Source organism: Pteropus vampyrus, unplaced genomic scaffold (assembly GCF_000151845.1).
Source record: "Pteropus vampyrus isolate Shadow unplaced genomic scaffold, Pvam_2.0 Scaffold1, whole genome shotgun sequence".
NCBI classification, from domain to species: domain Eukaryota; kingdom Metazoa; phylum Chordata; class Mammalia; order Chiroptera; family Pteropodidae; genus Pteropus; species Pteropus vampyrus.
Window position 1 is genome coordinate 26,196,273 of NW_011888782.1, and position 12,262 is coordinate 26,208,534.

Below are 12,262 nucleotides of genomic sequence, written 5' to 3' on the forward strand. Positions count from 1 at the left end.
AGGATTAAAGGTGATTATACATGTGAACTTCTTGGTACCAAGGCTGCCACTTCTCAATAAATGATTGCTATTATAGATTTGTTATCATCATCGCTATCGCTGGTTATTGCTAGAAGACCCTGTAGGAGCCTCACTAGACCACCTGGCTGTTCCCATCCCTTGATGACAAGCGCATGGAAGGCCCTGCAGACTGAACTGTGCCCAGGGGGCAATGTCCTGGCAGCTGGGCATGGGTTTATCCAGTGTTGGCTGAAGCTCAGGCCAACTGGGCAGGAGGCCTCAGTGCCCCCAAGCACTGGTAATCAGAGGCTGCCCCAGGAGTGGCTCCATTCTGCTTTCCCAGAGAGCCTCAGAATAGGTGGGGGCCCTGGAGGGCGGGAAGGCCAGGTCCTCACCCCCACACACCCTCCCTGCTCGCTGCTCACCGATGGGCGGGCTGGGGCCGATTATACTCAATGTAGGCTTTCAAGGCAATGGCGAATCGCTCCTGCAGTTGGTCCACCACGCTGCGCTGTACGACACCTGGGCGGTCTGGTGGGAAGGGGAAAGCAGGGTGGTGCCCGCAAGGCCATGGGGACAAAGACAAGCTCCGTCCAGCCCAGAGAGGGCAAATTGCCAGGCAACTACCCTCCAAAGCCAGAGATCCCCAAGCAGGGAAATGAGGGGAGCACTAGGAGGGCTGTGCATCACCCCACAGACCCAAAGAGAAATCAGCCCAAGTCCCCATCCTGGCTGTGCAGTAGTAAGTGGGGGTCAAAGCCATCAGCTGGGACCTTCCCTGGGGAAGGCAGAGGAGGGCCTGCTGCCTCCTGCAGCTAAATCTGAGGGGCGTGAGCAAGCCTGGGAAGGGGCGAGGCCAAGCAGGATACGTGGGGTCCTCACCTGGGGAGAAAAGGGAGATGGCCTGCATCAGTACATATTCCTCCTTGTGCAGCTGCAGCTTCTTCAGCATGTAGTGGAATTTCAGCACAGGCTCCAGTAGAAGCTGCTGGAAGTCACCTGTGGGTGGGTGCAGGAAGAAGGGCAGACTTGTCAAGAAGTGGACCTAAAAGCCAGATTTCCCTCATCAAGGCCTTTCTTCCTATCGTCCAGTCTTCTGCCCTACACATCATGGTGTGGCTCCTCTCCTTCCCCACTCCCCACCCCCAAGTTGTGTTTCTCTCCCTCTGCCAGGGCAGGCAGGCAGCTCTCGGTCACCTTCAGGGTCTTCCAGGCAGTAGGACAACCGACCACACTCCAAGGTCCCGGTCTCTGCATTGAACACCATGTTGAACCTCAGCTGGCATAGCTCAAACGTGGCCCCCTTCAGCAGGGAGATCTGGTCCTCGATGGGCAAGTCTCTGGAAGCAAGCATGGGAGCAGAGGTCAGCTTCCCAGGAAGCCACCACAGGCCAGCACCCCTCCCCCAATCCAGAAATCAGGGGAGAGGGAGGGAAGAAGCAGCATGGGGAGGGAAGAGGTAGGATGGGCTCCTACTGTGAGGACTGTTGCAGTTGCTTTCGATTGCCTCCGATCTCGCCCCCTCCCAATCCAGTCAAGCACATTACTTCTCCCTGCCACCTTCCTCCAGTCTCTTTCTACCTTCGGGGACTCCCCTGCCAATGGAGCTTGTCAGCCAGGTCCCTTACAGCCCGGCCCCATCTCCTCTAACTCCTGGCACAGCCACTGACCCACAGCCGATGCCGCAGCTCCTGGTCCCTAGCCTCGCACTTTTTCCTCACTTGGAATGGTCGCCCCTTTAGCGTCGCTGGAATAAATCATGTTAGTCCTCAGGCCAGCCTGTCTTTGTGCCTCCTACAGGTCTTCCCAGAGTGCAGAGTCCTACTACTGCCGCTGCTCTTCAGCATGAGTTCCGTGCAGAGCGGGTACTTGTTTCCTGTGGTCCATTTTGGATTTCGTATGTTTGCTGCTTCTCTCCAGGCAGCAAACTTCTCCCAGTGATACGGGGCCCTCACTTGCAAAATTCTTAATCTTTTTAGTAAACTTAGTTAAGTCTTTTCTTCCCCACTTTCTTCGGAGAAAGACCCTTTCCCTGAAACTTAGATCATTATCTTGAAACTGCTGACTCAGGTCCTCTGGCTATTTATAAGGATCATTGAAACTCAAGATTCTCCTTTGCCCATTATGAGGCAGGAATGGCTTTAGGCCAGAACAGGGCCCTGAGAGTCCCAGAAGGGAGGGGACCTTTAATCCAAGTTTTTTCTTTCTTTTACGAAATATATTAACCAAACCTGTTTTCTTTTACCCACTAGATATATGATTCAAGTAACAAGTTTGTATCTTCGTTTTTCCTTGTCTAGAGACAGAGGCGGCACTTCGGGGGGATAACCAGGACCCTGTCCTAAGGCAAGTGAGGGACAGAGCTCCATGAAACCCCAGTAGGCAGGGACGAGGACCCTCCTCAGCAGGAAGCAGATACCGAAGAAGAGACCTCCCGTCCCTTGACATCCATACTAATGAAAAGGGGGGTCATGGCTCTTAGAAAAGGGTTAGGCAGGAGAGTTAGATAGGGGGTTTCAGGACCACCTGCAAAGATGCTGGGGTCATCCTATCCTAGAAAGGGTCCTCCCTAGTCTGCCCATAATTAAGCAAGCCAGAAGGCATTTGGGGGCTAAAAGTAACACAAGTGAGGAGATAATTGGGTACTAGTTTCAGCCAGTCACTCACACCTGTGCAGTGAAGACCCAACGACCTGCAACTCACCTGAGCCTCCTTATACCATCATTATAATATGATGCACATGCTCGGAAGTTCATTAATAGCATTATAACCAACTGAATTCTGGGAACAAACATGCGCAGAAAGCAAATGATGAATCACTGGGTCCTGTCAATCTTAGTTGTCAATCAAGGAAGCCCACTCCTCTAAGAAAAATAACCACCCACAGCAAATAGGGATAAAAACCCCCAAGGCTGTTCCCAGGCCTTTGAGCCACACTTCTCTTGCTCAGGCCCGCTTCCGCGTCTGAAAGGGTATCTTCGTTTCTAAGAAAGCTTTTCTTTTCTGCTGTGTTTTGGCGTCTGGCTCAATTCTTTATTTGAGACATCAAGCACCTGGACAATGCATCGAGAGAGGAACCCCAGTCTCCGGTAACACCAGCACTGAGCACAGGCCTAGCCACAGTAGCTGCCTCTAAGATCATGATTAGATTGACGCTCCTCCTCACCTGAGAGGCCTCTCCTCCTGGCTTTGCTCTCCTTGGAAATTCAGTCCCTTGTTTTCCTCAAACTCCCCTTTCTTAGATCCATGATATTGAGATACGAATGCCATGAAATTGACCTTATCTTCTTGTCTCCCCAGTGTCTAGCCCAGGACCTGAGAGGTAGTGGCTCTGAACTCTGTAATCTGTGATTTCAGATCCGGCCTCTCTGATTCACTGCAACCCTATGCAAGTCTTTTAAGCTCGGTGAACCTCAGTTTTCTATTTGTAGAATGAAGGTGATAGTAATGTCTGCTTCCTGTGTGGTCATTCTCAAAACTGCGGCCACGAGAAGCAGTGAGTGACCTCCTACCCTGGTGTTAAATTTTGGGTCATCAGACATCAGTAGGGATGACCCAGGTCCCCATGGGTAAGTAGGCCCCTCTCCCCGCTCCCTGGACCTAATTTGCCACAATCTGAATTCTACTTCAGCCTATGGTCACTCTCACCCCATTACATAAGTCCTGTGGGCCCTTGGAATATAACCTGCTCTCTGCCTGTTGATAAAATCAGGGGCTCTGTGTGTGTGTGTGTGTGTGTGTGTGTGTGTGTGTGTGTGTGTGTGTGTGAGAGAGGGAGAGAGACTGAGGGAGAGAGACTGAGGGAGAGAGACTGAGGGAGAGAGACTGAGGGAGAGAGACTGAGGGAGAGAGATTGAGGGAGAGAGATTGAGGGAGAGAGATTGAGATTGAGATTGAGAGATTGAGATTGAGAGATTGAGATTCAGCTCCACCTGACCAAGCCTGGCAAGGCCAGGTGGCCAAACCCAGGACAGATATGCCCAGTGCCACACTGCCATCTCCAGCCCTGAGAGGCTACATATTATGGGTCTGTGTTTGCCATCACACCCTGCGTTCTAGGGTTTCTCTCACTAACCTGTTGTCTCCAGGCCTTGCTCTGGGCAGTCCCAACCCTTTGATTTCAGGACCGCCCTTCCTCATGGCCTTCTCAGCCTTCTCCTGGTAGCTGACTCCTGGAGACTCAGCATCTGTTCCTGTCTCTCTCCTCCCTCTGGACTTCCTTCCCTTTCCTTCCAATTCCTTCTTTACTCTGGAACTATCAATCTGTGATTCCTGCCCTTTTGAGGGGGAAATGGGGAAGAGAATTACTGTCTGAATGTCCATCGTGTGTGAGCTGGATGCTTTTCAGATGTTTTCTTATTTCATGTGACAGCCTTGCAATGCAGGCATTAATAGCTCCCTTCCAGTGGATGAGGAGGCTGAGCCCAGTCAGGTTCAATGGCAGGCCCACAGTCCCAAAGCTAAGGAGCAATGCAGCAATGGCTTCATTCCCCAACAGCGCCAGGTGCCTGGCGGGCAGGGGGATGTGGTCAGAAGTAAAGGAGGGTTTTAGGGTACCAACAGCCACCAACTTCAGAGAGATCTACTCCAGACCCTTTGAACCTGCTGGTCATTTTCTGCTCCTTTCCACACCCATCCACCCAGCCCCTGTGTCTCACCTGAAGTGGGAGATGACTTTGGCAAAGTTGATGATGCCTTTGAACATGTAGGTTGTCATGTCAGCCATGTGCGGCAGCATGGAAAAGATTTCTTTCCCGCCGTTGTCAGCTGGGGGTCTGTAGTTCCAGACACTGCCATCTTCCCCCCGCAGCTGCAGAGAGACCTTCACTGAGCACAGGTCTTTCCTAATCTGGCTCCACTGGGTAGCTTCTTCTCCCAACGGAGTCTGCATAGACTGTGGGATCTCACGGATACTGCTAAGCACCTCCGGCAGCTGGGACAGAGTGGGAAGTGGAGACAGGAGAGGAGAGAAAGCACGTATTCTCCCAAACAGGTTCCCACACAGGCCCCAGATGGGCACACAGCCACAGCTACAGCCTGAGAGGATACACAAGTGCACGTGCGCGCGCGCGCACACACACACAGCACTCACTTCTCTCTGCTCTTCTATCAGGTAGTGCACTTTCTGTATCTGTAAACTGATGGTCCCTCACATCCCTGTCTGGTCAGACATGGGTTTGCTCGCTGCCCCAGGGGAAGGTGAAGGAGCCTCCACCCATGGGTGTGTCCCAAGCATCCCTGACCTTGTGCTTGGGATAATCAGAGAGATTATCCCAAGTCTGGGAGCTACAGATGGAAAGAACAGACTTCTGGGGCCACTGACTACCAGTCCTCCGAACTGAGCAGGTCACCTGAGATACCGTGAGCTCGGAGGGGATGGAGGGCACGGGGTCACGCGCGGCTGACAGTGCTGAGATCATTGATGTTTCTTGGATCCATTCGCTTCGTCATACCCCCAAGAGGCCCTGACACTGTCCTCATAGAGCCCTAAACGCCAGCAGCCCTGGGGCATTTCCCCTTCAGGAACTCCATTTATGGCTTTGACCCAATTCTTACCTATTGTGGAAGGAGAGAGTAAAATTCTCAAACCTGGGCATGTGTCAGAATCACCTGGCATGGGGAGGTCTCGCCAAAACATAGATGCTGGGCCGACCCTCAGAGTTTCTGATTTGGAGGTCTGGAGTGATGTAAGAATTTGCATTTCTAACAAGTTCCCAGGTGCTGCTGCTGCTGCTGCTGGTCCAGGGACCATGCTTTGAGGACCCCGGGAGAATGAGATTGGGATTTTAGGGAGCTAGCATATTTGCTGAGCCAACTCTAAAGCTTCATACCCGGAAATCCTTGAAATGGGAGAAGGTGGTGTCAAAGGTTTTCATCTGAGCGTCCATCAGCTCCCTGATCATCGTCCGCTGCTCTTCAGTCAGACTCCTGGCTCCTGGCGGCTGCATCCTAATGCGCTCTCTCCTCTTCCTCCTGATCAAGGCCCGCCTCTGCTCCACGGCTGCATCAGACATGATCACTGCACAGACAGCCAGGAGCAGGCTCAGCTTTGAGGAGCTGGGCCACCCTTCTTAAACCCCCCGTAAGGGAAGTGCTGGTGACAAGAAACTCGCCCTTCTCCAGACTCACGAGGACTGTGGGCCCCTCTAGAGAAACACTAGGGTAAAGACAGAGGGGCGACATGCAGCTGGCACGCCGCCTGAGGCTGTGGGATTCGTGACAACTTTGTGCAACAGAGGGAAGAGCTCGAGCTTCAGAATCAAAAGGTGCTAGATTTGAGCAACAGTTTTGCCACTACCTAGCGGTGACCTTGAACAAACTCCTTAACCTCTCCAGGAGCATTCAGTTGTCTTCTTTATAATCTGGAGTGACAGTGCTCAGCTCCTACTGCTGTTACAATGAGGCATTGCATGGAAACTGCCTAATATAGTTCCTGCCTATATTATAACAACAAGGCTCCTCAGAGTCCTCCAAGGTCTCTTGGTCTCCTAGCCCCTGGAAAGCTGGGGCTACTGCTTAGCTAGAAGTAATCGGCCCAGCCACTTCTTATGTAGCCTACAGCTTCAGCGCCTCCCATGGATTTCTGGAGCCTATTTTTGTGTGCAGAGTGAAGCTGTGGGGATCCTTGGTGGGGAAGAGCCGGGATAGCTGGTGAAGGCCTCGCTCTCAGCTGGTCTGCAGAGAAGGCGCTCTGCCCACATGCCCAGAGAACTTGTCCCCTGAAAGAGGCTGCCCACTCCGATCGATGGAGAAAAATATGCACTGGAAGCTTCCAGTCTTTTCCTGATGAGCTTTAATCTCTGAGTGACCTGGGAGCACAATTATACCAAAGCTTGACAGGTAGAATGAGAGCATCCTATGTCATCTGTCTGCAAACGGGTCCTCTGCAGGACACCAGGCCTGGGACAGCCAATGGGCACTAGCCGCTGGAAGATTGGGGGTCATATCGCACCATGTGTCTCTGGCTTTCCTCTCCCAAATCCACCTCCTCCAATATGGCTAAAGCACATGAAGACAATTATGAAAGGGACAAAAAGAATCACTCAAGAGCAACTGAGGGGAAAGGGACGTAACCCTGGCCAGAGACACCCACCACACCCAGAGCAGAAGAAAAGATTCCCTCTACCTGTCTGATCCCCCTGGACAGGCCATGGTGGTGCCAGCCGATGGCCTGCAAGCTCTGCTCCATGTTCCTGCCTGTTGCACAGTGGCGACAAGCTGCCACGCAGACCTGTGCACGCGTGCACACACACTCACGGTGTACATCTGCACACGTGCAAAGGCACATCCCCACGGCCCATTCCTACTGAGCTCCAGGCTCACAGTGCACCTGGCCCCACACCCGCCTGGGCGCACCCCGCTGCTCACTCTCCTTCTTCATGCCACTCTCCAGGCACTTGCGCAAGCGGCAGGCCTGGCACTGCCGCCGGGTCTTCTGGGTGATCTCACAGTTGCCCTTCCGGAAGGGGCACCTCAGCCGGATGTTGCACTTCATGGCCCTCCTGTGGGAGAGCAAAGAGCAAAAGGTAGGCCATGGGGAACAGGCCAGGGGTCTGCAGGCCACACCTCTCCCTCCCAATCTGGGAACAATAGCCACACCCTTCGTTGGCCCTCGTGGGCCCTGCCTTTGCCTCTGCCTTGGGTCAGGTTCATAGGAAAGGTACACAGGGTTGGGGGGTGGTGGTGGAACTAACTCTTCAAGCTACCAAATGGTGTGGGCTTCCCTTGTGGCCTCGGAGTGGCTGGAACACAGGGGAGGGAGGAAAGCTTTCCTGCAACATTCACACTGTGTTTGTGCTTTCAGTAGGCCCCTCCAGCAAGGCTGCAGCTCAAGGCCCCAGGCCCAGCTGCTTCCCCACGTCCCTGTCCCCATCCCCCTACCTCTCTGTCCTTGTTCCTGGACAATGCTGGAGAGGACCAGGGCTATGGTTCCGTGGAGGTGGCCTCTTCCTGGACTCCTCCTTCTCAGAAGAGGCAGCCGAGGAAACCCTACCCCGGGAGTGTAGGAAACATAAGAAGCCCCCTCCCTTCCCCAGCCCTCGCTCTAGACTGGGGAGCCAGGGGCAGCTGGAGGAACAGGTAACTAAGGGGAGGCTTTCTATGTCACTGGCCAGTGGCTTCCCTGTGGGAAAAGTGGCTTCTCCTGATTGGCCTGGTGTGGCAAAGAGGTTCAAAGCCCTGTAATAGTGGAGTGTGTGGGCACTGCAGTCACATGCCCTTGCATGGCTGTGCAAGTAGGGAGACGACAGGCTCAATGCCTTTTAGATACCCCAGCACAACCACTCCCTCCTCCTACAGCCCAGGCATCCTGAACTTCTCGAGAAAGACCCAGCCAGTGAGGCCCTAACTTTATTTCCCCCTTTCTCATAGCTGAATAGAAAGGAAAAATTCTTCCTTAGCTCTGGCCTCTGGTTCTGGTCCAACAGTATGGAAAATGAAGGGAAGCTGGTTCAGGAACGTGGGGTCAGACAAGTGTGGCTGCAGACTGGGTCCTGCAGGCTGAACTGGAAGGCTGAGCCTTTCTCTAGGTGACCAGCAAGCTTGAGCTTGGAGGCCTAGGCCTTGAACCAGTGACCAGCCCAGGGAGCAGGTTCTTCACAGATGCCACTCTCTCCCTTCTGCCTCTCCTCCTGGTCCAGGTAAGAGATCCCCGATCCTACCGTGCATCCACCCAGAAGGGCAGAGGGGGAAGGTGCCCACATTTACTAATGGCATGCTATGGATCAGATGTTCTGCAGAGCTTTGCGAATTTAGTTCTCACAACTCTACAAAATACATCACATCTGTCTGTCTGGCAACAGATGAGGGAACTGAGTCAAAGATAGAGCAATACCTGTCTTCCAGGTAAATGACAAGCTGAAATTTGAATCAATGTCTGTCTGATGCCAGAATGCAAGTTTTTACCATTACAGTGTGCTGCTTCCCTCTGGGAGCCCCAGGACAGCACCAAACGGAAGGAGAGGGCAGAGGACCCCATTCCCTAAGGCAGTCAACATAGATGCTGCCGGCAGGATCAGATTTGGCTTAGGTGTTCACCTTCTTCCATGTGGCCATGTTGGCATATGCCCAGCTCAGGGATATCCGGTGCTCTTTGCCAGTTCAGGAGGAGGCTGGGGCCCAGTTCTAGCTGATGTGAGATGACGGGGTCTCCTGGGAAAGCCTTCCTTGCTCTTAAAGAGAGGAAGCGATGGGCTTTCTGCCCCCAGGCCGAACACTGCTGTTACTGCCTGTGGCCCTGGGGGGCAAGCTGAGGTCAGAGCTCTCATGTAGGATGGCAGAAGAGAAAAACGAAAGAACTGAGTTGCTGAACTCAGCAACCCCGAAAAGCCTTCAGATTTCTAGTTATGAGAGCTAACATTTCTTCCTCGCTGGTAAACCCCCTTGAGTGGAGTGTTCTGTCACTTGTGACTGAAGGCAGCCTGACAGTCATCGTGTCTGGCCTCTGCTATAATCCACACAACATGAACACTCATTTTCTGCTGGAACACAGGCCTCTTCAGACCTGTCCTAGGCCCACCTAATCCTGTGAGACCTGAGAACGGCTCAAGCTTGACCATGTCAGACCAAAGCTAGGGTTTCTTCACTGGGCTGGGGGTTGGGGGTGGGGCGTGGGGGAATTGGGACGCAGGACATTGAGCTGCTGCAGTGCCTCCCTGGACTGACCCAGGCCTGGAAGTCCTCCTGTGAATTCTGGCCCCTGCCCCACCCCCGCCCACAACATGCTGACTGGCATTCAATCTTCGGGACTGTAGGGTTGGCCCTGGCTCTAGGGTTCATTTCCATTTGCTTGTCCAGCCGCCAGGAAGAACTCCGCTAAGGTCCAAGGCTAAGGTCCAAGTCAGACTGGCCCTCTGGAGAATGCATGAGGGTCCCAAGCATGGCCCCTGAGGCGGACTGCTCTCGGCATACTCGGCCCTCCCTGAGGACAATGGAGAGCCCTGCCTCACACGCTCCTTCCTCCCCACCCCTCCTTTTCTGGTCAGCTTCTCTCCTTTTGGTCTGAGCCCTGCATTGAGCTTTACTCTTCTCTTTCTTCAGCTGGAAAACATGAACCTTTCTGTCTGGGCCTGTCTTGCTGTGAGATGGGACTTTTCAATCCTTCATTTTTCGAACCTCCCTGTTTGCCTGTTTGTAAGTGAGATTGTTTTGTCATAGTCATCCTTTATTTTATGCCATTCTTTATTTAACAGCCACTCCCTAGGATGGATTTGGACATCTGCATTTTTTTTTTTTTTAACATTTGCATTTTGAACTTTCAAATTCTTTCCTGTTTTACAAACTTATTTTCTATTTTATTCAAGAACACATGGAGAAACAAAGGGGTATCTTAATGGAAGGAAGCCTTTCTTGGGTAGGAAGACAGAAGATGAAGGATTTCTCTGAGATATAAATGGCTTTCTTGAGACTCATTAGGAGGCCTTCGAATGGGCCACTGGCCCACACTATGAACCTGGGAGACAGGTCAAGCTGAGGCCCTGAGACGGTGTCCAGTGGGCTAATGGCAGAATCCGTTATATGTGACCCAGTGTGTCAGAGGTGGCTGGTGGGTGAAGGTTGACAGGTTACTCTACCTGAAAAAGCCCTTGCATCCTTCACATGACATGACATTGAAGTGATAACCAGTGGCCTTGTCCCCACACACACGGCAGATTTGAGGACTCCCATTTCCCTTCTCTGCATTGACTGTGGGCTTTCCAGGAACAGTCTGATTCTCCGCAGTACGCAAGGTCAGCATGGCTCCAGCTTTCTTCAGGTCTCACCTCCAAGTTTGCTTCCCAGCCTTTGGGACTAGAAGTAAAATAACCACAGGGAATTTAAAGGGCTGGACAGGAATGGGCTGAGGCATTTTGCCATTCACATTTGGTTCTGTGGACCCAAGAGCTGACCTATCATGGAAGAAATGAGAGTGGGGTCGGAGTTGTTATAAAGAGAGATGTCACCATGCCATTATATATACAATAATAGGGCCCTGGAGTAAAACCTGTGAACAAGAGCGTGGGGGAGAGAAGTGTAAGAGGAAGAAATGAGAAAGAAAAAGAAGAGGATATCTGGGTTGGATAGCAGAAGTAATTCTTGAATGGACTGAGAACAGGAGGCCATGAACTGGTCAAAGTCTTGAACAGGGAGCAGCCCATGAGACAAGCTACTTATTCAAGATGGTTTCTATGACTGGGGAGACATGGGGGGGATGGCCCCACAGCTGTTTTGTGGCCCAGGCTCCCAGAGAGAGCTGGAAAGGCTGGGCAGAAAGAGGGTTTTCAATTGAGTAACAACCTGATAGAGGGAAAGAAAGAGAGGAGCCAGGTTCATAATGCAGAAAGAAAACAGACGAGGTCCCAGGTAAGCTGGGGTGCGAGTGAATAACCAAAGAACCTGTACTCATTAATAGAGTGTACTCAAGATGCCCACCCAGGCAAATTCCACCTGGAGAGAGGGACTCGCGTTCTACTTGAGATGGGCACTGAGAATGGTGAGTAGAGATGGGGAACTGTCTTATTTGCCACTTGCCAAGGGCCACCACACCACAGATAATATGTCGCCTTTTCTAAAACCAAAGCAAAACTTTTAGTAAAATTGTGACACAAATTTTTATTTCTAATAGATGGCACATGAATGGTGACAGTTTCACTTGTGAGGATGAATTAGAAATTAATCTGTTCCCTGGCCCTGGCCCTCCAGAAATATGAAATAAAAGAGGCTGACTGGAACCTTGAACTGAACAGATGTGTGGTAGAATCTCCCCTGATTTTTCAAATCATAATCTTGATCTCATATAGACTTGCAGACTAAATGTATTCTTTGTGTGTTCACGAAAGACTCAAGCCAAGAATTTTGATTTAAAGTGATCTCGGGTTGGCAGTGCTCCCAGACACCCACAGAAGCAGACGCATGCCTCCTCTGAGGAACTCACTTTCCACCAAGGCATAAAGAATCACACAAGTAATTTTCAAGAAATGTGAGCAAAAACTCACAAATCATAAATCAAAGATAAACACAGCACCATGAGCAAGAGCCAGCAAAAGCAACTTACTAAGAATGAGACTCACAAAGACCCCTGAATTATTCAACACGGAATCTGTCTAAATAAATAGTAAAAAGATGTTGAAGATATAAGAGCCAAAACTATAAAATTGACCAAGCGGATCTGAAAAATGAATAAAAATTGACCGTAAAATCTGAATAAACAGCAACTATAAAAAATCGATAATAACAATGTCTTGGGAGTTAGAGAAAGCAAAATACAACTAAAATTGCAACAAGG

The 12,262-nt window shown here is 51.5% G+C and overlaps 1 protein-coding gene across 1 annotated transcript in view; it reads right to left on the bottom strand.

Moving 5' to 3' along the window:
• NR1I2 (nuclear receptor subfamily 1 group I member 2) overlaps positions 1-10,788 on the bottom strand; it is an 11,890-nt gene extending 1,102 nt beyond the window's left edge. The window contains exons 1-7 of the mRNA XM_011355371.1: positions 10,572-10,788; positions 7,369-7,502; positions 5,832-6,019; positions 4,659-4,933; positions 1,198-1,340; positions 883-999; positions 426-531 (exon numbers count right to left, since the gene is read on the bottom strand). Coding sequence (XP_011353673.1) covers positions 426-531; positions 883-999; positions 1,198-1,340; positions 4,659-4,933; positions 5,832-6,019; positions 7,369-7,502; positions 10,572-10,735 — 1,127 coding nt within the window. The 5' untranslated portion in view covers positions 10,736-10,788. The remainder of the gene's footprint in view (positions 1-425; positions 532-882; positions 1,000-1,197; positions 1,341-4,658; positions 4,934-5,831; positions 6,020-7,368; positions 7,503-10,571) is intronic.
• Positions 10,789-12,262: the final 1,474 nt, after the last annotated feature.